At 40.9% G+C, this 24,372-nt stretch overlaps 1 protein-coding gene across 2 annotated transcripts in view; it reads left to right on the forward strand.

Annotated features, from left to right (window-relative positions):
• Positions 1-5,938: 5,938 nt before the first annotated feature.
• otud4 (OTU deubiquitinase 4) overlaps positions 5,939-24,372 on the forward strand; it is an 80,481-nt gene continuing 62,047 nt past the window's right edge. For both annotated transcript variants that reach the window (XM_073042954.1, XM_073042955.1), the window contains exons 1-3: positions 5,939-6,262; positions 21,862-21,945; positions 23,684-23,734. In XM_073042954.1, coding sequence (XP_072899055.1) covers positions 6,098-6,262; positions 21,862-21,945; positions 23,684-23,734 — 300 coding nt within the window. In that variant the 5' untranslated portion in view covers positions 5,939-6,097. The remainder of the gene's footprint in view (positions 6,263-21,861; positions 21,946-23,683; positions 23,735-24,372) is intronic.

The following is a 24,372-nucleotide window of genomic DNA, read 5'->3' on the forward strand; positions in this document are numbered from 1 at the left end:
TAAGTGTGAAATGAGTGGGGGGGGGGGGCAAGGTGATTTTGGAGCAGAGGTTCTACCAATCCAAACTGACTGGGGCCTGTAAGTGAGGAAATCAAGGTTCCAGTTGCAGAAGGAGGTAAAGAAATCTAGGTCTTAGGTCTTGTTGATTAGTTTTGAGAGGATGGTACTGTTGAATGCTGAGCTGTAGTCAATGAAGAGCATCCTGCTGATTGGATCTGCACTGTCCAGATGTTCTAGGCTCATTCATTGCATGACTCCTAGACCGACAATCTCTACCAAAACCCACTTCATTTCTCATGAAGCTGTATCAGATTAAAGATCCACCCCTTTTACCACTTGGCTTTGTGTTATCCAAACAGTCGTCGCAGTGTTGGCTGCATTTCACTTGCACCTCTTTCAATTCGGTTCACTGTAACTTAGTGCTCAGCATACGCTGGAGAAACCAAATGCAGATTGGGTGACTACTTTGCAGAACATTAACAATTTACCTCAAAGAGTAGTCCTGACCACTTCGTTGCTCCATCCCACTTCCACTCTAATCTTTCTGTCTTTGACCTCTTCGTACCAACAAATCGCAACTTGCACTTGGGCAAGTTATATTCTCACAAAGTAATTATGGCCCTGTGGTAAACTATGTGTATACCTGTCTGGACATGCCCCTCTGCTGACTGCTCCTGTGGCTCCTCCCACAGACCCCTGTATAAAGGCGATTGGAGGCACTGCTCCTCCCTCAGTCTCCAAGATGTCGTGGTCACTTCTGCTGCTAGTAAAAGCCTATCATTCGCCTCCCGTCTCCGAGAGTTATTGACGGTGCATCAGGCCCTCAGGACTCAACAATGAATCACCAACTCCAGATAACCACTCTTTCTGTATATAAGCAAATGGGCTGGTTTTACTCAAATTAGTTGCCTTTAGGGAGTCCCTAGCAGAGATATTTAAAATGTCCTTAGCCACGGGTGAAGCGCCAGAGGCTTGGCGGATAGCTAATTTTGTTCCATTGTTTAAGAAAAACTCTAAGAGTAAGTCAAGAAACTTTAGGCTAGGAATTTGACCTCAGTAGTGGATAAATTATTGGAAGGCATTCTAAGGGACTGGATATATATGTATTTGGATAGACTGGGAATGATTAGGGATAGTCTTCATGGTTTTGTGTGAGGTAGGTCATGTTTAACCAATTTTATAGAGTTTTTCTGAGGAAAGCTGATGAAGGCAAGGCAGTGGATGTTGTCTACATGGACTTTAGCAAAGCCTTTGACAAGGTCCTCCATTGGAGGTTTGTCAAGAAGGTTCAGTAACTTGGCATTCAAGATGAGGTAGTAAATTGGATTAGACATTGGCGTTGTGGGGGAAGCCAGAGAGTGGTAGTAGCTGGTTGCCTGTCCAACTGGAGGCCTGTGATTAGTGGAGTGCTGCAGGATTCAGTGCTGGGTCAGTTGTTGTTTGCCATCTGTATCAACGACCTGGATGATAATGTGGTAAACTAGATTAATACATTTGTGGATGTAGAGGACAGAAAGGAAGATTCTCAAAGATGCAGTGAGATCTGAAGCAGCTAGAAAAATGGGCTGGAAAATGGCAGATAATATTTAACACAGACAAATGTGAGGTGTTGCACTTTGGCAAGACAAATCAGTATCAGACTGACATGGTGAGGAGTTTGGTTAGAATAAGGGGATCTGGGAATACAGATTAATAATTCCTTCAAGGTGGTGTCACAAGTTGATAGAGTCATAAAGAGAGCTTTTGGGACATTGGCCTTCATAAGTCAATGTATTGTCATTTTGAAGTTGTATAAGACAATGGTGAGGCCTACTTTGGAGTGTTGAGTGCAGTTTTGGTCATTTACCTATAAGAAAGATGTAAATGAGATTGAAAGAGTGCTGAGAAAATTTATAGAGATGTTGCCAAAACTTGAGGATTTGAATTCTAGGGAAAGGTTGAATATGTTAGGACTTTATTCCTTGGAGGTGAGATTGGTAGAGGGGTAAAGATAGGGTAACTGCAAGCAGGCTTTTTCCACTGAGGTTGGGTAAGACTAGAACTAGAAGCCATAGGTTAAGGGTGAAAGGCGAAATGTGTAAGGGGAACATGAGGGGGAATTTCTTCTCTCAGAAGGTGGTGAGATTGTGGAATAAGCTGCCAGCAGATGTGGTGGATGCAATTTGAACATTTAGGAGAAGTTTGGATAGGTACATGGATGGGAGGGCTATGGTACAGGTGCAGGTTGATGGGACTTGGCCAATTACTAGTTTGGCATTGACTAGATGGGCCAAAGGGCCTGTTTCTGTGCTGTAGTGTTCGATGAGTTCATGACTTTAAAATATAATAACATCCTATAATGTGAACTCAATTTCTTTCCCTCTCTCGATGCTGAAGACCTGCTGAGTATTTACAACTTTCTTTTTTATGTCAAACTTTGAGACACTGCAATTTCAGCTTTCTCTTTACCCTTTACTTTAGTTCGCATTTCATATCTTCTCAAAAATGCAATTAACAGGACTTCACCTCTCAGCTGATTCCTTTGTCTTCTTACGCAGTTCCTTAGCACCGAGGATCACTTGCTTCCGCTTAGTTTTGTGTTCTGAGGTGACTGATGAGGCAGATTTTCCAATGTTGGGCAAAGTGAGCTTGGTGGGCTGGCAGGTGGATGGTACACTTCTGTTGTTTACCCAGAGCTTACGTAAGACCTTTAGACATAGAAGCAGAATTAGGCCATTCAGCCCATCAAGTCTGCTCCTCTATTCCATCATGGCTGATTTTTTTATCCCTCTCAACCCCATTCTACTGCCTTCTCCCCATAACCTTTCATGCCCTTACTGCTCAAAAACCTATCAGCCTCCTCTTTAAATATACCCAATGATTGGCCTCCACAGCTGTCTGTGGCAATGAGACTCCCCCACTATAGTAAAATCCTCTCCACGCACACTCTATGCAGGCCTATCAATATTCAATAGGTTTAAATGAGAGCTCCCTTCATTCTTCTGAACTCCAGTGAATAGAAGCCCAGAGCAAGCAAACATGCATTAACACTTTCATTCCTGGGATCATTCTTGTCAACCTCCTTCTGGATCATCTCCGTGGCAGCACGTCCTTTCTTAGATAAGGGGGACCAAAAGTGTTCATTATACTCCAGGTGTGGTCTGACCAATGCTAAAGTGTGCTACTAATACCAACAACATAATCTCAAATGCTTGCTCTCTGTTTTGAGCAATCACGAGTCAGAGACTTCCAGGAATTACAGGGAATGCTGCAATTTTAAAGGAGTTTTGAGACTCATTATGATCTTTTCCTGCTTTTCACCTGAATGCCTGATAACATATTATGGAGACAGTTCTCCATGGAGTGTCTGATTTCAGACATGTAACTGAAGTAGCCTGTCCAATGGAATTGAATGTAATTAGTACTGGAGACATTGTCCTGGAAGAAGACACTGACATTGACTCACTTATGCTGTTAATGGACTTAGAGAATTTTGTGGAGTTAACATTGTTCCTTTTCCACACTTTGAAAGCTTGCTGTAGATAATCCAGGTTTCAGAAGGTCTCTGCTGCCAGGAACAGCAAGCATTTTATAACAGACTTGGGGCCCTTTGCTTCAAACAATCAAAAGTTTTGCTATCACACTGCAAGAGACAGTGAATACCATTGCTGATGTCTACGTTTTCTGGGAGGTAGCTCCTAAATTCTGGAAATTGGTCCATATTTCCGAGGGCCACATCATGCGTACATCTTTACTCTGCAAAGCTGTGAACAGCAGGAAAAGCTCAGTTGAGGACTATTGTGTAACGTATATTGTGTAAGATGCATTATCTTGTATGCTTTAGTGAACATGTCATTTATGATGTGACTGGCTCCCAAATGCATGACACACAAGCATTTCCTGTTTACTGCAGCTCCACCTCTGAGGTTGGGTGACATTGGCTCTGGAGCAGAGATTATGTAGGTGGAGCAGTTTCATATCAGTTCCTGAAAGTGAGCTCTCTTCCACTGGAAACCTTGTTGCAAGTGAGATGAGGTGTAGCCCTAGAGGAAGAGAGATTGAAAAATGTGTTGGAACGACACAGTCTTCCTTTATATGTGTCTGGAATTATATTGAACCTGTTGAGAAATTGCTTGTTGGGATCATATGTATTCCAGTTTAAGGTAGCGCTGCTGAAGGTGTGCGTCAGGTCACTGGTATTCTAAAGGCAAAAAAACCCCAACTTAAAACATTATTAGTAACACTTCTTCTGAAGTAAATTGTGGTAAACTATCACCGCAAACAATGAAGAGGCAAGTGGGAAGGTGAAGCTGATTGGAGGGATGGGCTGGGCTGGTAGCATTGCAAAGCTGATGCGTAGCGTGTTTGGGGCGGGGTCACAGATGCAGTTGAAGTGAGCGATTCGGAGAGGTTGAGAATGGCTTCGGGCTGGGCAGCGGGTTCTAGGCCCAGAGCATATTGCTGCGCCGGGGCCCGGGTCCTATTGCAAGGCACGATCTGCTGTCTGGACAACTTAAACACTGGTGCAGATAGACTGGAAAGGCAGGGTGTCGGGATCGGAAGCGAGGGTCAGGCTGATTTTGCTCGCTATCCCACGATGTTGCTCCATGGCACTGAGGCTGTGAGACTGCCCCGGCTGCTGTGCTTCATGCCTGCAAGCTTCGCGGCGACTTGCCCCTCTAATATGATGAACTGAGACCAAGGCTTTGGGCCTACTCCAGGGATTCGGATATAAGGACCTAATTCGATTCGGAATACTGTTGCTTACTTCTACTATTTGTACAATTTGTGTTATTTTCTTTCTCTGCACTTTGGGTGTTGGTCTTTCTTTTGCAAATTGGGTTCTTTCCAGTTTCTTGCTTTGTGGCTGCCTGTAAGCAAGGTTGTATAATTTATGCATTTTTCAATGATAAATATACTGTGAATTGTATCATAAAGTAGATGTGTAATGGGGTTGAATTTCTGCCAGTAGCCAAATTTGAGGAGGATGTTCCATAGACCCTCATTTAGAGTCTAAGGTTTTAGTGAAGTAAGAAAACCCCACTATGTACAGAAGAAAATCTGCAGATGCTGGAAATCCAAAGCAACACCCACAAAATGCTGGAGGAACTCAGCAGGTCAGGCAGCATAAATGGAAATGAATAAACAGTTTACGTTTTGGGATGAGACCCTTCTTCAGGGACTTTAAAGCACCACGTATTGTTGTTGGTGGTTTGCCTCTGCAGTTATCATGTCCACTGTGCCTCAAGTGGAAGGAGTCTATTTCTGTGATCCAGTAAGCACCATCGTCACCAATTGTCATTCGCTTTCTTTTGATCTCCACCCTTTATGAAAGGTCATACCAACAAAAGGAAATATTTGCCTGGGACAAAGTGCGGCAAAAATTCCTCAAATAATTTTTGGAATTGCAGGTATGTCAAACAATGCGAGATACAGTGGGCTGTTGTCACTATTCTCCAGAGTTCGGGAAAAAGAGAGAGGACTTCACTGAACTTTCTCAAGTATAGGTGGGGGAAGCACGTTTCCCAAATTGACGGATGGAGAATTATGGTTCACATTTTCAAAATAAGAGGCAAAATTATCTACGCTGAATGCTTTGGATCTGACAAAATGATTTAATTCAAAATTGAATTTGATAAACTTTTGGTTAGCAGCGGTACAGTAGACATGGGATCGGGCAAGAAAGTGAATGGTGTATAGGTCGAATGGTTTATTGTTGCTTCTATTTCTTTCGCACTCCAGCCTGCTCTACTAAGTACTGCTACCCCTCCCACTATATTTACGAAGAAGAAGCCAGTCTGGAAGAAAACAGAGCCGATTACAATCTAATTTCTTTTAACTAATTCTACACTTTCATTCCGCGAAATTTCTCTACAATGCACACTGGGTTCTGTAGTCCTGCGTCACCTGACGGCTGCGCAGTTGTCTGAGAGGCCAGACTACATCACCCAGAATCCTCCACGTCAAAACAGATGAAGGTAGTGTGGTGTGGTCTTCTACGGAGAATAGTCGATTTGGATGTTTGTCCTGCAGTGCGAGGTTGACGTTCAGGTTCTCAGGGCTGTCTCCCCGTTTATGCAACCATGTTTATGTTCGAAACGTGAGGCTGCAACTTGAAATGGAGAGAGGCAGTGGCGTTGGCAAAGGCTGCGAGGCCGTGGAGCGCAGTAGCGCCTCTAGTCCCGGCGAAGTTCAGCTGGACGGATTCCTAGGGAGCCAAGGTCTTTTCCGAAAGCGTATTGCTAAGGATGGCTCCTGCCTTTTTAGAGCTGTTGCTGAACAGGTATGGAGCACACTTAATAAAATAAAAGCGTCTGGCAATCATAATGCATGTCTTAAAATTTCGGTAGGTTAATAATTGCGTAAGTGCAAACCGGAAGAAAATATTACTTGGATTTCTTTGGAAACACTGCTTATTTTGTTTGCTCTGTGGAAACAAATGTAATGCATTTACTTCACTTAAAGACAATTTTATTTTTTTAACTGGGTAGTTATATTTGTTAACTTTCCAATGCTGGATAAAAGCCTATCAAAAATCTAGAGCCTGAATTGTTTAGCACTTTCACGACCAGAACATTCACTAAAGGGCTGTGACATAGAGTATATCAGTGGGTATACCGTACTTTAAAAGTATGTCCTGCACGCTTTGTGGTGTAGCTTGCAGTGCGGGCAAGGGCTTTGAGTATCTGGGATTTTGGTTAGTAGTGGAAAAAGATCGCAAAGGAGCAGAAAAACGAACCTTGGAGAAGAGGACAAAAGAGAACATTAAATTTGACTTTAAAAGTTTTAATTACAACAGACTGCTGGCCAAAACAAGACTCAACAGTTGCCCTCTTCCTCTATTCTCCACTGTGGCCTTTTACCTCTTCTTCACCTGTTTATCAGCACCCCCCCCCCCCCCCCCCCGTAAGTTGGAGTGGAAGGAATCTGATAGGAGAGGAGAGTGGACCATAGGAGAAAGAGAAGGGGACCCAGGGGTGAAGAGAGGGCAAGGGGAGTGGTGGGGGGGGGGGAAGAATAATTCTTTTACCTGATGAAGGAAGCGATGTCCATGCCATTAGGTTGGAGACTACCAAGACGGAATACAAGGTGTTGTTCCTCCACGCTGAGTGTGACTTCACCTTGGTACACCATGGACCAACGTGTCAGAGTGGGAATGGGAATTGTATGTCTGGTGATTCAACTCCATCAGACCTGTGCTGTGCAGAGCATGGAGATCACTGATGGCAGGGAAAGGTGTTTTACAGAATATTGGATACGTATGTGATGAATTGTGCAATGTGCAGTCTGCGGAGGGCATCTTATTTGAATATACCAGCTGTGCACGTGTACCAGTGCAGTCCAAATTAATGAGTAGCAATATAGAAAGCTTCATGATTAAGTCTGGAGGTGAGAGTTTGCAGCCTGTTTGCACTAGTCTGTAGGCCAGAGTCAGTTATAGTGTTGTTCACCAGCATCTCATCAAATGATTCTTTGTCCCTTTTGCTGTCAGGTCTAATGTGACTTGTTCACATTGGGTGTGCATCAAGGACTGGGTGGAGTGCACTGCTGATGTGCAATAGAAACCAGGAACGCAAGAACGAGTTTCCTTTTAATTGTGGAAATGAACTTGCTCTCAGAATAGATGTATGTGACACTCAAGTCAACCCTTGCCCAGTAACTGCACTTTTGCTATCACCCATTCATCTGTAGGTCCAAAATGGAACGTACACTTTGGGATGCAGTAAACATGTATCCAGAGAATGGGTGCATTTATCATTCCCCTACTCACTCATTAACTCTCCTATCACCCCCCCAACCCCAACCCATATGGTTCTTTGTATGGTCCCATCAACCCGTGCTGGACATATCAAACATCACCCTCTGAGTTTCAAAAAGAAACTGCATTGTTTAACTATGTTTCAGCAGTCTCACTGGAAATTAGAGAACCTTTTTACTGAAAGATCTTTCAGTACATATTCCTCTAATTCCAACTCTTAAATTACACTCGCTGGTGCTTAAATTGTTTGTTTGAAAGAAGGAACAAACTCATTAGAATAAAAGGGAAAAACTGGTTAGAGTGCACCAATATTAGGAAGTGGATTTTCAAATTACTGGTTCACAATGGAGTTCAAATGTATAGAGTTTCCTTATAATTAAGTTTATATTTTTTCTACCATCAATAACAAGTATGACTATATTAGCAATAAATGCACTGGAGAATTTATACATTATTGCTCCCCTGCTTATGGCTTTCTGCCAGTCAGACCATTTTGAATTGTGGCATTTCTGTTTGACAACATTTTTTATGTATTTGTGTGAGGATTGATCATCTGTTATCCAATTACTATTGTGTATTTAATATTCCAGTAATTGTATATTTATGACCAATTTAGCTTTCTTGTTTATTTAAATAATTTATTTTTGAAACTCAGAGGGTGATGTTTGGTATGTCCAGCACAGCTTGATGTGACCATACAAAGAACTCCCCATCAGGATGAGGACCACATGGGGTTCGGGGCAGGAGGGGGTAGGGGAAAGATAAATGGATCCATTCTCTGGATATATGTTTATTGTATCCCAAATAAATACATGAATTGCATACATCATCACTTTACCACTTGATATGTGCACACATCGCTGAAGTAAAAGAACAAATAGGAATCTCATCTCTCGACTCTCCTGTTTCCTTTGAATTAGTTTAATGTTTTGAAGTTACAAAACCTAACAGTGGCAACAAGGTATTTTTAAATGAACCCGAGATGAGTACTGACCTGTTGAAGTGTAGCAAGATGTTCAAGCTTTTTAAAAAAGGCAGTGAAGAAGAGCAACATAAATAAATAACAGTGCAGAGACAAGTTGAGCTTTTTTTAAAAGGCAGAATGCGGAAGAATTCACAGGTTCATAAACAGTGAGCACTGGGTGATAATAATCATTAAAAATGCAGAAGTGGTTGGCTACATTGGAAAGATTGCAGCATTTGATTACATAACAGATAACTGGATTTTATATATTGAACGGGTTTAATAGTATTTTGAAGTCAATGAAATAGCCAATGAGAAATGAGTACCAATTTTGCTGAGCGTGCTGGGTTTAAAGATATACTGTTTTCTTCAAAGTTTAACTGCTCCAACCAAACAAGCTGAAATGAGCTTTGCTGATATTGCAAGAGTAATGTAGGAACATTTAGAGCCAAAACCATTGAGAAATTGTTTACCTTGTGGAATCTTACATAGAACATCAAAATCTACAGCACATTACAGGCACTTCGGCCCACAATGTTGTGCTGACCATGTAACCTACTCTAGAAGCTGCCTAGAATATCCAGCGTGCATAGCTCTATTTCTCTAAGCTCCATGTACTTATCCAAAAGGCTCTTAAAAGACCCTATTGTATCTGCTTACATCGCTGCTGCCGGCAGTGCATTCCATGCACCCACCACTCTCTGTGTGGAAAAACTTACCCCTGACATCCCCTCGGTACCTATTTCCAAGCACCTTAGAACTATGCCCCCTCGTGTTGGCCATTTCAGCCCTGGGAAAAAGCCTCTGGCTATCCACACGATCAATGCCCCTCATCATTTACACCTCTATCAGGTTACCTCTCATCCTCTTTGGCTCCAAGGAGAAAAGGCCAAGTTCACTCAACGTATTTTCCTAAGTTACGCCCTCCAATCCAGGTCAGGCAACATCCTTGTAAATCTCCTCTGCACTTTCTCTATAGTATCCACAACCTTCCTGTAGTGAGGTGACCAGAACTAAACACAGTACTCCAAGTGGGGTATGACCAAGGCCTGTATACCTGTAACAAAACAAGAAAACATTTAAAAACAGCTCCCATTTGAAGCAAAACTTGCACTTAAAAGTACAGTTGAAATTGCTGTAGCAATGGAAATAGCAGACAGACACAGTTGAGTTGCAGTCAGGAATGAAAGTGAGAGTGAACAAAATTGCAACATCTGGACAGAAACCAGCCTTACCGTTGTGGCAGGGGTTTACCTACGTCAGACCAGTGAAGGTTCAAAGGTGAAACTTGCAGAAAATGTAACAAGTAGGACATGTACAAAGAGTATATTGAGCCGACAAAGATAAATGGACTTCACAGAGAAGAGAAAAAGATTAAAAAGTCAAGTTGCAGTTTCAAAAAGAGCACTAATCTGCATGCTGTTGATGGAAAAAGTTGATAATGATGAGAGTGATACAGGACCGGCCAGCCTTGAGATTTACAATGTGAAAAGTAACAATAGACAAGCAATGTGGCTTGCACTAGAAGTGAACGAGCAAGTAAATTAAAATGGTATTGGTCACTGACTTGTATATTCAGTCATTCTGCAAAATGAGTTTGAATGGCATTTCAAAGATACTAAACTGAAGTCTGCAGATATCCAAGTAAGAACTTTTTTTTGGAGAAAAGATAACTCCTGTGGGAATGACATTAGTAACAGTGAAATACAACAACCAACAAGCCATGTTGAGCTTGAACGTGGTTACAATCAGAAAGACTAGCATTGTGGGGTGAGATAACTACAACTTGGTTGGAGATCCATCCACCATTTGCAAGCCACATCTCCTGCACTGAAGCCAACTGAAAGTGAATTATGAAAGGTACTGGATGAAGCCACAACTGTCTCCATGCCGAACACCATGAACAGTTGCCCAACAGAGGACAAACAGATGTTGGTGGTTCTGGCATATTGGACAAAGGAAGGACCACGCTGCTCAGAGGAAGTGAGAAAATGATTAAAAACAGTATCCAACAACAACAGTTTTGTAGGTAACATAATTGAGGAAGCCTCTAATATGCTAATCAGGCAGTTGCTTGTAAAATGTGGCTTGGTTTTAAACTGGAATAGAGATTGAGGAGCTTCAGGAAAGTTGCAAGCATTCGTCTTTTGTGACTATAAAGAACCAGAATCTACTCTGTGTACATTAACATTATTGCATGAAGTTCAAGTGAAAACCAAAAACCTGCTTGTAAAAGTAGATGCAAAGACCAAAGCTCAGTTGGATGAATGGAAAGCCAGAAAGAAAGAAGTGAATGGAGGTACATAAACAGAGGATTTGTCAGATGATGCTGTGTATCAGGAAACCAAGAGGAGAGATCAGATCAGAAACGGAGCAATAGGAGGATTAATACGCAAATACTTAAGTGAACTAAATGCACCTTCCCAAGGTCAAGATGCACAAACTAGAAAGAAGAACAAGAGCAGAAATGAGAAAGAAAGAAACTGGGACCTGGCAAGAAGCAAGGATCGAAGTAGGTCCAGAGAGAAAAGCCAAGAAAAGGGATAGAAAGGTGTCCAGAGCTGTCAGAACCGCTTCCTGCAGTTTGAGTCAACTCCGACAACCACCATGCAGAGGCGGATCCAGAACCAGGGATTGTTTCACAACCACAAGTCTGTCCTGCCAAGCAGAGTGATCCCCTTTGTCAGGAAAGACGTTATCCCAGAAGGGTAAGAAATCCTCCACAGTGATTAAATCTTCAGGCCTGAATGGGATATTTAAAATTTTGCAATACTGCCTGTATGTTAGCTGTATTATATAGTATATTGTGTATGTGGTTGAGATGCATTCTCTATTGAGTTGGAGTTTGTAGCTAAGCAGAAAGTAGTGTTGTGTATTTAATATTTCTGTAATATTTGAGTAATCTTTTGTGTGGGTGTATTTTATATATATAATTGTTAGTTTTAAATAATTCATTATAGGTTATATGTATAAATGCATATATTGCTACCACGTGATACGTGCACACCTCACTAAAGGGCAAACCTAGACTCTTATCTCTTGGTTTTGTTTTCCTTTGAATGAGTTAAATGTTGAAAACATAACTATCTCATCCAGTTCTTCAGAAAAACAATGTAAGTTTTAATATCCATATTTATCTTATCAAAGCTTCCTTTTGAACAGACTGTGTTTGAAAGGAGTTTCAAAAGGTTCAAAGGTTCTTTTATCATCAAAGTATACAACTCTGAAATTTTTCTTTCTTCCTTCAACTCTGAAAGCTGAGTCCTCTTTTACAGCAAACATCCTGGAATCCATGGATCCCATTTCTTTCCAATTCTCAGCAAAGTCCCATGATCAGTTACCATACAATGGGTATATTTTCATGCATCAACTATGGGTAAACTTAATATACCCCACAAAAATGGGTCAGATTTAAATTCCTGCACACAGCCATGATCAAAAACCATGGCTTCTTGACAATCACAACTTGAGTTCCTCAGCTTTCGTTTTCAAGCTGAACTGACACGTGATAACATAAATTCTGCTACTCTGTCTTAGGTTTTCATTTTACTAGAAGTGAAACTGAAACCAAATTTCCAAACTACTAGCAAAGAACATAGCCAGGATACAGTAGTTAGTACGTATCCAAAAATTAAATCCTTAAACAATAGTGATTGTTAATTTTAACTTGGTTAACTTCAGCAATTAGTCTTTTACTTGTGTTTGCATGTTAGTTCTTAAGTTCTTAACTGATTTTGTAATATTGAGACCAACAGCCAGTCTGAAAATACTCTGATCATCCAGACCAAACAGTGTCTCTCCTCTGATTTGTAACTTTGACCTTGATCAATATATCTCATTGTACTGTTAACCATTACACTGTCTGGAATGGCAGACCAGAAACGTTTACTGCTATATTTACTGTGTATTTAGTAATGTTATGTCTTCCATACAAAGCAAAAGATGTATTTTGCATTGATTTACATTTTGCTTCCTCTGAACATCTGAATTGTATTCTTGATCTACAGCCACTTTTCTCTCTAAGCTGCATTGGTGCATGACTGTGCAGAAGCTGAAATGCCCCCCCTTCTCTCCCCCCCCCCCCCATATATAGACTTTGTGGCCGTGAAGCTGGAATTTTCTTTTATATTACGCTAATATACAAACCCCATTTCCAGAAAAGTTGGGATATTTTCCAAAATGCAATAAAAACAAAAATCTGTGATATGTTAATTCACATGAACCTTTATTTAACTGACAAAAGTACAAAGAAAAGATTTTCAATAGTTTTACTGACCAACTTAATTGTATTTTGTAAATGTACACAAATTTAGAATTTGATGGCTGCAACACACTCAACAAAAGTTGGGACAGAGTTAAAATAAGATTGAGAAGCGCACAGAATATTCAAGTAACACCGGTTTGGAAGACTCCACATTAAGCAGGCTAATTGGTAGCAGGTGAGGTATCATGACTGGGTATAAAAGTAGCGTCCATCAAAGGCTCAGTCTTTGCAAGCAAGGATGGGGTTTTTGCCAAAATTCGTGAGAGAATTGTTAGTCAGTTCAAAAGGAACATTTCCCAATGCAAGATTGCAGAGAATTTAGGTCTTTCAACATATACAGTACATAATATTGTGAAAAGATTCAGAGAATTCAGAGACATCTCAGTGCGTAAAGGGTGAGGTCGGAAACCGCTGTTGAATGCGTGTGATCTTCGAGCCCTCAGGCGGCACTGCCTAAGAAACCGTCATGCTACTGTGACAATTATAGCCACCTGGGCTCGGGAGTACTTCGGAAAACCATTGTCACTTAACATAGTCCGTCACTGCATCCAGAAATGCAACTTGAAACTGTATTACTCAAGGAGGAAGCCATACATCAACTCTATGCAGAAACGCCGGCGAGTTCTCTGGGCCTGAGCTCACCTCAGATGGACCGAAAGACTGTGGAACCGTGTGCTGTGGTCAGATGAGTCCACATTTCAGCTAGTTTTCGGAAAAAACGTGCGTCGAGTTCTCCGTGCCAAAGATGAAAATGACCATCCTGATTATTATCAGCGAAAGGTGCAAAAGCCAGCATCTGTGATGGTATGGGGATGCATCAGTGCCCACGGCATGGGTGAGTTGCATGTATGTAAAGGTACCATTGACTCTGAGGTGTATATTAGGATTTTATAGAGACATATGTTGCCATCAAGGCGACGTCTCTTCCCGGGACGTCCATGCTTATTTCAGCAGGATAATGCCAGACCACATTCTGCACAGGCTACAACAGCGTGGCTTTGTAGACACAGAGTGCGTGTGCTTGACTGGCCTGCTGCCAGTCCAGATCTATCTCCTATAGAAAATGTATGGTGCATCATGAAGTGGAGAATCAGACAACGGAGACCACGGACTGTTGAGCAGCTGAAGTCTTGTATCAAGCAAGAATGGACAAAATTTCCAATTGCAAATCTACTACAATTAGTATCCTCAGTTCCAAAACAATTAAAAAGTGTTATTAAAAGGAAAGGTGATTTAATACAATGGTAAACATGCCTCTGTCCCAACTTTTGTTGAGTGTGTTGCAGCCATCAAATTCTAAATTTGTGTATGTTTACAAAATACAATTAAGTTGGTTAGTAAAACTATTGAAAATCTTTTCTTTGTACTTTTGTCAGTTAAATAAAGGTTCATGTGAATTAACATATCACAGATATTTGTTTTTATTGTATTTTGGAAAATATCCCAACTTTTCTGGAAATGGGGTTTGTAATTTTGAAATTATGCTCATTGTGAAATACCCCGTAATTATTTATGTGTTAATGAATGTAATCCATATATTTTCTAAATAATATACATACCCCAACCTTTGCTTTGAACTACTTTGGTGCATCAACGTATTTATATTGTCAGTGTTTCAAGTTTTAACACTGTTACAAATTGTAACAATCAACACAGAATGGAAGTTGGTAGCTCATTGTTAGTAAAGTGCTGGCCCGCAGTTTATCGTTTGTAAAGTGCAATGCAGTTTTCAGGCAGTGTTTTTAAAAAAAAAATTTTTTTAAAATTCCTGCTCTGAGCAATGGTTATTCCACCCATTGCTGTTTAAAAACAACACTAAAGGGAATGTTGTACTATTACTGTTTTATAGCCAGTTTGTGACCTGGAGTGGACTTGAACATGCCAACACCATACTTTTGAGCTTCAATTCTTACCCTCTGGTCCTGCAGTTGTGCTCCTGAACCTCTGCACTTGCTCCTTGTATTCCTTCCACTTGGCCAGTGCCTTTGCCCACCCTCCCCGGCTCAACAATGCCCTTGCTACATCACAGTACCCTATCCGATCATGAGTAATCACAGTGACATCCTGGAATCCATGGATCCCGTTTCATTCCACTTCTCAGCAAAGGCAGACACTTCCATGGAAATGCATCAATGCGTTGGCATAGTCTTGATCAGTCGGGGGAGGGGGGGGCGGTAGAGAAGGTTCTTGACCTCAAACCTGGCTTATACCTAGTAGTTTAGCAGACAGCAGTAATCCTTGCCCTCCTACAGATATATTTCTAAGAACTGGACAATGGACTTAAGAACTTTTTAAAAGCTATTATTAATGCTTTTTGAGATGGTGATTTAGATGCATATCATATTTTTTTACTGAGTTAAGTATTGTATGTAATTAGTTTTGCTACAACAAGTGTATGGGACATTGGAAAAAAAGTTGAATTTCCCCATGGGGATGAATAAAGTATCTATCTATCTATCTATCTATCTATCTATCTATCTATCTATCTATCTATCTATCTATCTATCTATCTATCTATCTATCTATCTATCTATCTATCTATCTATCTATCTATCTATCTATCTATCTATCTATCTATCTATCTATCTATCTATCTACTTCTGGTCACTGGAAGGAAGGCAGTGCTATCTCTGCTAAATCTTGCATTGTCAGTGTTGAGAGATAGCTTTATTGGCCTTGTTTGTCGCATGTACATTGAAACATACAGTGACCCGTGTCATTTGCGGCAACAGCCAACACAGTCTGAGGATGTGCTGGGGGTGTCCAGCAAGTGTTTCCACGCTTCTGCGCCAACACAGCATATCCACATCTCACTACCCTTAACCCGTGCATCTGTGGGATGTGAGGGGGAACTGCAGCACCTGGATGGAACCCACATGGTCATGGGGAGAACATTCACACTGCTTCCAGACAAAGGCAGGAATTGAACTGTAAAGCGATATGCTGGCCACTACGCTACTGTGTCCTCCTCCTAGGCTCTTCTTGTCTTCTTATAGGCTAACATTCTCAACACATCCTAATTACATCTCAGTTAGCTGCATTGCTCAGGGCTATACTTGTTCCCTGTCTGACAGGAGGCTCCTGTTTTTATGGGGAGAGACCATCAAGAGACGTTGTGTACAAAGCCTTCTTGGAAAAAGGGAACATTTCCACAAGCTTGAGAATCTCTTTTCCTTGACTACTCAATGAACTGGGAATTATTTGCATGGTATCGTACAGTCTGCATAAGTGGAATAATACATGAACTGTTCATCTTCTCTGCCACGCATCTCTTTGGCTGAATCTGTGTCCAAATTACCAGTTCACACATTGTCATTAGCAGCTGTCTCAGAACCCGCAGAACTAAACTGGAAGCAAGACATCGCTAGTGTAGAAGGATTATCTGAGGAAGAGAAGATGGTGCAGCCACTTTTCTTTGGCACTGTTTCACTGACTTCCCCGATGGCATCAGATAGAGTAAATGGATGTGGGGATATGAGCCATCAGATAGGGTAAATGGGAGGAGTAGGTTTATGAGCCATCAGATAGGGTAAACGGGAGGTGTAGGGATATGAACTATTGAAAAATAGCCAAGGAATTAGTTTTGTCTTCCCCAATGGATTAAAATCAAGTAATGTCTTCTGTAATTCATTTGATCACTGTTTTCAAGGCATAGTTTGTCCAATACTTTGTGGATGCAGAGAAATGTATATAGAAAGGTTGCTTCTGATTAAACTTACGAATGTACTCGATGCCTTTTGACAGGGGTTCTGGGTGGTTTGCTGTCCCCAGATCCCTCAGATAATGGGAAAGTTCTGTGGCATAAAAAAGGCAGGTAACCCCTGCTTTGGGCAATATGATTACAAAATATGTGCACGTTTCTTTAGTTTATTGCATGTTTGCTTGTTTAACTTTGTTTTCAATAACTAGGGGATTTGTTTGTCTAGTGCAGAATTTCAAATGAATGGAATGTCTTTGCAAAAAATGCAGGGGAATTGCAGTTTGTGCAGCTTGTTGGATTGCATTTCCAAGGCCTAGTGTGCCACTGCTTATGCTGAATGTTTAGTGCAGGGGACGTGGATCTTCGATTGTGCACTACTGTGTAGAAGAAGATGGTGCCAGCAAACAATGCCACCGAGGGTGACATCCAGCAGATGGTTCACAAAACTACTTCTTTTGCACCTTTTTCTTTCAAATGTGGTCCTGCTACGATTGGAGCCTGTGATCGACATTTTAGTGGTGTGTTTTCAGGCAGATTGAGTGATTTTTATAAATGACCTGGATGAGGAAGTGGAGGGATGGGTTAGTAAGTTTGCTGATGACACAAAGGTTGAAGGTGTTGTGGATAGTGTGGAGGGCTGTCAAAGGTTACAGCGGGACATTGATGGGATGCAAAACTGGGCTGAGAAGTGGCAGATGGTGTTCAACCCAGAAAAATGTGAAGTGGTTCATTTTGGTAGGTCAAATATGATGGCAGAATGTAGTATTAATGGTAAGACTCTTGGCAGTGTGGAGGATCAGAGGGATCTTGGGGTCCGAGTTCATAGAACACGCAAAGCTGCTGCACAGGTTGACTCTGTGGTTAAGAAGGCATACAGTGTTTTAACCTTCATCAATCGTGGGATTGAGTTCAAGAGCCCAGATGTAACAGCTATATAGGACCCTGGTCAGACCCCACGGAGTACTGTGCTCAGTTCTGGTCACCTCACTACAGGAAGGATGTGGAAGCCATAGAAAGGGTGCAGAGGAGATTTACAAAGATGTTGCCTGGATTGGGGAGCATAGGTTGAGTGAACTCGGCCTTTTCTCCTTAGAGTGACGAAGGATGTGGGGTGACCTGATTGAGGTGTATAAAGTGATGAGTGGCTTTAATTGTGTGGATAGTCAGAGGCTTTTTTCCCAAGGGTGAAATGGCTAACACAAGAGGGCACAGTTTTAAGATGCTTGGAAGAAGGTACAGAGGAGATGTCAGGGGTAAGATTTTTATGGAGAGAGTGGTGAGTGCGCGGAATGGGCTGCCTGTGACTGTGGTGGAGCCAGATATGATAGGGTCTTTTAAGAGTCTCCTGGACAGGTACATGGAGCTCAGAAAAATAGAGGGCTATGTGTAACCCTAGGTAATTTCTAAGGTGAGGACATGTTCGGCACAACTTTGTGGGCCGAAGAGCCTGTATTGTGCTGTAGATTTTCTATGTTTCTATCTGGCAGTTTGCTGTCTCTGAGGGTGTTCTGTGAGGCTTTGAGTGGAGTGTGCAGCCTCGAGGCCAACAATCCTGGAGACGGGGCTTGATTGCCGATTGAAGCGCCGAGGAAGATTGAAATCATCGAGGCGAGTATGGAAAACAAGTGGGTGTTCAGCGCCATCTACCAGCCTCTTGCTCACTGCTGCCGGAGAAAGGTTTCTGTGTGTGACAGTCTCTCTTTCTCCCTTGATTGTGCCGGATACCTGGGTCTTGGGCAAGATTTAATCAATGTAGTTTGTAGATTGGTCTCAGTAGTTCATGTTATGATGTGCTTGTGGTTTCTGATCGCTGTTGTTTATCTTGTTGCTATTTTGGTCGATTTTGAATCAGGGCACCCTGCAGATAATGAGCACTGAGTTAAACTGAATATGCCTTTCGATTTTTGTGTTTGATAATTCTGTGATTTCCGTATTTTGTTTTGGTTGCCTTTTGTGCAATTCGGTGTGTGTGTGTGTGTACTGAATGTACTTTGAGTCTCTGAAAGATTCTCAGTAAAATTTCAATCGTTTGCACGATTCAGAAACATTGTTGGGCACTTGCGCTTTTCATAACATCCATCCACTGCAATTAGTATTCAACGGGCAGTTCAGTCACTCTGTTGCGTGGTGTGCCGCGCTGAATTTTGACAGTACTGTAGGACACTCGGCAGTACAACCAGGAATTTTCCAGGTAAAGCGGCGCTCTTCAAAACTTTTAGCATCTCCTGTGTGGATATCTGAAATGAATCATTTAGTAGCTGTGCTCTGCTGGTGTATGTTGTATGGAATTCAGTGGTGTGGTGTGGAGTGGAGCCTCCTACAGTTTCCTGCTCAGCCCATTTACCGAATAGTATTGTACAGTTGGAGGAAGAAGCATTAAATTTTACTTTTAGCAATGTGCACTAAAATAGATTTTAATTATTATGGAAAGCAGACTTCAATTGTTTAACTTTGAATGCTTTTAAATATTTCTGAGGTTTAGTGGTAGTTCAAACCTTTGACAGATGACTAAGCTGGGATGAAGACTCAGAGTGGAGTAAAAGTTTCCAGAGGAGTTTCATGGATGGGCTTTTCTCTTGTCCATCCAAGTTGTCTCATTACATTGCTCAACGCCTGCCTTGAGGACCAGAGCCTTGCCACTCAACTTCAGAGTGGCCAGGAACAACACAATTGACCTGCAGGGTATTTGATAAGTTTGTGGAAATGGAGAATGTGGGTGGTGAATACAGCCAGTGGGTCCTGCTTACTCATGTCCAGATGTGAGACTTTGGGCAAGATCCTCTGTGATTTCTCTAATGCCTATTTTCCTGGGTACTTCAGTAGTAGCCACACTGACCGTGCTACCGTGCTGGATGTTGGAGGCAAGAGCAGTCGTGTCCTGGCATCTCATCAGTAGAGGAGAAGGACTTGTGCCTGGCAATCCTGGGTCCCCAGCTCCGTATCATTTCAACTGGCCGAGTGCCTGCACTTGCCTGGGTGGATGGCTGTTCAAATATCTCACTCAACTGTATAAATTTCCAGCTCTAAGTATTTCGGAATAGTTGCTTCCTTAGTTACACATGCTAGAGTTTACTTGTGCATATATAACTAAACTTAATTTCTGTGATTTATGTCACTGAATACCTATTTGTATCTGTTTTACGAAAGCTAATGAGTATTGTTTTGTGTCTGTAGGAGGTAGGGTTGTGTGTGTTTGGGGGGAGGGGTTTACTTCAGGTAGTTTAGAAATGACAGCGATGACCTGAATTTGTTGAGTATTTGTGATACCTGAATTTGGAGCTTTTACTCCACTCAAAGCTTTGCTTACTGGTCCAGTCTTTTAGTTGAGAAGTTAAACTGAACTCTCAGGTGGGTTAAAATCCAACAGCACCACAGTGAACTCCAGTTTGTTGTGACATATCGGGCCGGGTACATTTTGGTCAAACCTAGTGGCTGCCCCAATTAACCGAAGTTTCATTGAAGTGGTTGAAACATAAAAAGGACAAACTACCTTTTAACTAAGTAACAAATTATGTACTTAAGTAAAATGAGGACATTAACAGTACTATAAAACTGTACAGGTCCACAATCCCTTATCTGAAATTCTGAAATCCAAAAAGCTCCAAAAACCGAAGTTTTTCGCCAACAGCTGACGTCACTTAGGTGTGACGTGGCAGCACTAGCAGAGGCTGCCAGACGTCAGTGGTGGCTCAGCGCGTGTACTGGTTACACGTGCATTTGCTGTTCGCTGATATTTTGTGTTCACTGTTGACTTTGTGTTTAACTTCACTATGTAAATGTCAAAAAGAGCTGCAGATACCCCTATGGGTAACAATGAGAAAAAGAGAAGGAAGCATGTATCATTATCAATAACACAGAAAGTGGAGTTATTGCAGAAGCTTGATCGTGGTGTGTCTGTGCAGTGCCTTACTGAAGAATATGGTAAAACAAGTTACTGAAGTTTAAAGACAAGTTACTGAAGTTTTATAGTGACAGTGACGTTCTACGTTTATTCCAATAAGTCATTTACCATGTGTTTGATTCGGTTCATTGGAAGCTGTGTATTTTTATGTTTTATTGAATGTTTTTGTTGGAAATAAAAAAAAATTCTTGTCATTATTCCCTAAACAATATAGTATAACAACTATTTATATAGCATTGACATTGATTTGGTATTATAAGTAATCTAGAGGTGACAAAGTATACAGGAGGATGTGCGTAGTTCTGGAGCTCCACCGGGTCCTAAAGTCCACCCGCACTGAGACAGGTTAAATAAGGGACTTGATCATAGGTGTTTTTTGGTATCCGCGGGGAAGGGGGGGGGGGTGTCACGGAACCAATAAGGAGGGATTCTGAAATCCGAAAAATTCTGAATTCCAAAATGCAACTGGTCCCAAGGATTTTGGGTAAGGTATTGAGGACCTGTAGCTCCTAATGGTTATCCATGGCGGAATTTAGCCAGTGTGTACACTGCCGTGTTCTTTTGATTGACTGTAAATGAACAATATCAGTGCAGGTAGTGGACTATCTTCATACAACGCTTTTGACGATTGCATCTTCCAAATCTTCATCTTCATTGTAACAGTGATTGTCAATTGTCAATGATTGATGATTGTCAATACCTTCATGCTCTTAGTTATTCTTAACTTGTTGAAATAGTGAATCTGTTTCATTTTCACTCCCGGCTGTTTTTGCTATCTTCAAGCCTAAATGCTTGGAACCGCAGTGAGTAAAACGGTACTGAATTGTCTTGCTGTTTATTTCTCACCAACTATCAGAGACAAAAATAGCAGATTTTTGATGCAAACGCTTAACTGACACTAAGAACTGTTCGCTCAAAAGCAGTGTTGTGTCTAACGGCTACGCAAGTGCACGTGATTAACGCTAGTTAGAAATTGTTTGGCAGTAGTCTCCTCTCTCACTTAAATGGCATAGTCTTCAAAGGGAATCCCGGTTTTTTGTTGAGTAGATTTTGTTTTTTTAAGAGTTGTCCCAAATAAGTAGTGGCCATATTAACTGATGGCCCAATTAACCGGAGTGCTGATAAAGGGTCTCATCCTGCATGATTAAAAATCGCTGTAGAAATTGAAGAACTTTTTTGAACATTTTGCTTAGTGATGTAGGAAATTAAAGATTAAATTGTGCTGGCAGCTAATATCAGAACACATTTAATTGTGTAAATAATTGGAATTATTTTGGTACCTCTCTTTCTTCAGGTCTTCCACACACAATCAAAACACCTTGAAGTGAGAAGAGCTTGTGTTTCTTACCTGAGGAGGAACCGTGAACAGTTTGAAGCAGTATGTTTTCTCTTTGATTTTAAGTGGTTAATTAAAAAAAATAATGATGTTGGGTATGCTGACTAGGTGAACTGAAAATATTTATTGTTTAAGGCTTTTAATATTTATTTTCTTGAGCTAGTTATTGGGTAAACGGCAGGTGCTGGGTTATCTTTTTCTGTCACTTAGGAAGCATCTCTCCTTTACAACGGTTTGACACAATGCGTTGTCTTTTTGCAGCATCACAATCTGTTATATACAGGAACATGCACCTTGTCAGGAAGTGTTTATCCACATGGAAATTTACCCATTGGAAATTAGAAGCATTTTCACACAGAAAATTCAGACCGGGGAAATTAAAAAATTTTAAGTCTGAGATTGTTATTTTTGTTGAGTGTGGATATTAAGTGCGTCACATTATGGGCATATCGATCGATGTATATAAGCTATCTAGTGTATCTATAGTTTATTATAATAGTGTTCTTTATCTTATTGTATTTTTGTGCTGCATTGGATCCTGCATTACAATCATTTCATTCTCCTTTACACTTGTGTACTGGAAATGACATTAAACAATCTTGAACATGCTGATATGATGCTGATGAAGGTCAGTCAATAGCTAATTCAATAATAAAACAAGTTAAAGGACATAATGACCTATTCTCCTCTCTGACAGGAGGCAGTATGTGAAGACTAGGCAAGCAAATCTCCACAAGCTGCTCACTCAGCACTGGTGCACCACAGGGGTGTGTTCTTTGCCCTCTCCTTTTTTCTTCATACACCAATGACTTTGTCTCCATTCATCCATCAGTTAAACTGATAAAGTTCACAGGTGACACCATTGCCATTAGATTAATCACCAGAGGTGACAAATCCAAGTACCACCAGGAAATAAACCAGGTAGTGCCCTGGTACAATCACATCAACTTGGAGCAGAATGCCCTCAAAACCATGGGGGTGTGTTTCAACTGCAAGAAAAATGTGTCTCCTTTATCATCAAAATTCTACAGTTTAATTTTCACTGTTTCAACTTTCAGGTACCTGACTATCATTATTTCACAGGACCTCATCTGGGAGAACCATATCTCCTCCATTAACAAAAACCAGGCAGAGGATGTACTGCTTGTGGCAATTGTTAAAATTCCAGTACATACTGGTGCAATTCTACACTGCCATCATCGAGAGCCTCCTCACATTAGCCATTTCTATCTGGTTTGGTGCAGCATTCTCAGACAATGTACAGAAACTGCAGCAAACTGTCATGTCACCAGAAAGTGGCATTGGCTGCAGTCTAGCATCGCTGCAGGACTTGCATGTGTTAAGAGCAAAGAAGCAGAAAGGATAAGTCATTGTGAGCACCCTGCAAACTGCTTCTTCCAAAAGTTCCCTTCTGGAAATTGTTATAAGGCTATTAAAACAAAAATTTCATGCCATCTTAAAAGTTTCTTCCTCCAAATTGTTAATGTGATCAACCATTCTAGTTAGCCCACCCCACCCCGCTCTATCTATTACCTATGTCAAGGCACTGCACTTTAATCCACATTTTATAATGCTGTTTACATTATAAATATATCTGCTATTGATACACATTTTATTCCATTTCTGTACATTAACATTGGAACTTTATATGATTTTGTCTAATTGTTATTAGAACAACGCACCACAGCAAGTTTCTAGAATGTAAATATATATGGCAAATAAGGTTGATCCTTCATGGTTGTGTGTTTTGTAAGATTTTATTTTTCTGTCATTGTTGCAGTTCATTGAAGGATCATTTGATGAATATTTAAAGCAACTTGAAAAGCCACAGGTATGGAATTGGAATTTTATAAATATTCTTTATACTTCTACAAAAATAATACCTGAGGCAGTAGTGCCCAGTATACAAAATGATTTCTGGAAATTTTAAGAGTGGGGAGAGAGGGAATACGTGTTTTTGCTTTGGAATCTAAATAATACTTGAAAACTATTATATTTCAATGGTTTTCAATGCTGCTAAAATTCAAATTGAGTATCTATTATATAGTTTCACTGAATTAATAGGTAATTATCTTAGAGGAGACCATAACTGAATTAGAAGTAATATCTTCAAAGATGCACCATGGTCAAGCTATGTTCAGTTATTTTGCATATTTCCATTTGTTGTGGAGGCTATTTCTTATAATTATTCACTGGTCTATCCGAGGCTTGATCTCCACTTTTGTGCCAGTTCCCCATCACTCTAAATTCCCAGATTTTTCCAAAAATGTAGCTTTTCTTTGTAAATACCTTCAAAAATCCAGCCTCCTCAACCCAATGGGATATAAAATTTCATAGATTCACCACCACCCTCAGAGAGAAGGCATTTCTACGCACTTAAATTTTAAGTAACTATTCTCTGATCTTGCAACTATGTCCCTCAAGTTCACGTCTAAATAGGACTGGCCCTCATTCTTCCAAAGCGCAAGT

The sequence above is a fragment of the Hemitrygon akajei genome, chromosome 4 (genome assembly GCF_048418815.1).
Source record: "Hemitrygon akajei chromosome 4, sHemAka1.3, whole genome shotgun sequence".
Lineage (NCBI taxonomy): Eukaryota > Metazoa > Chordata > Chondrichthyes > Myliobatiformes > Dasyatidae > Hemitrygon > Hemitrygon akajei.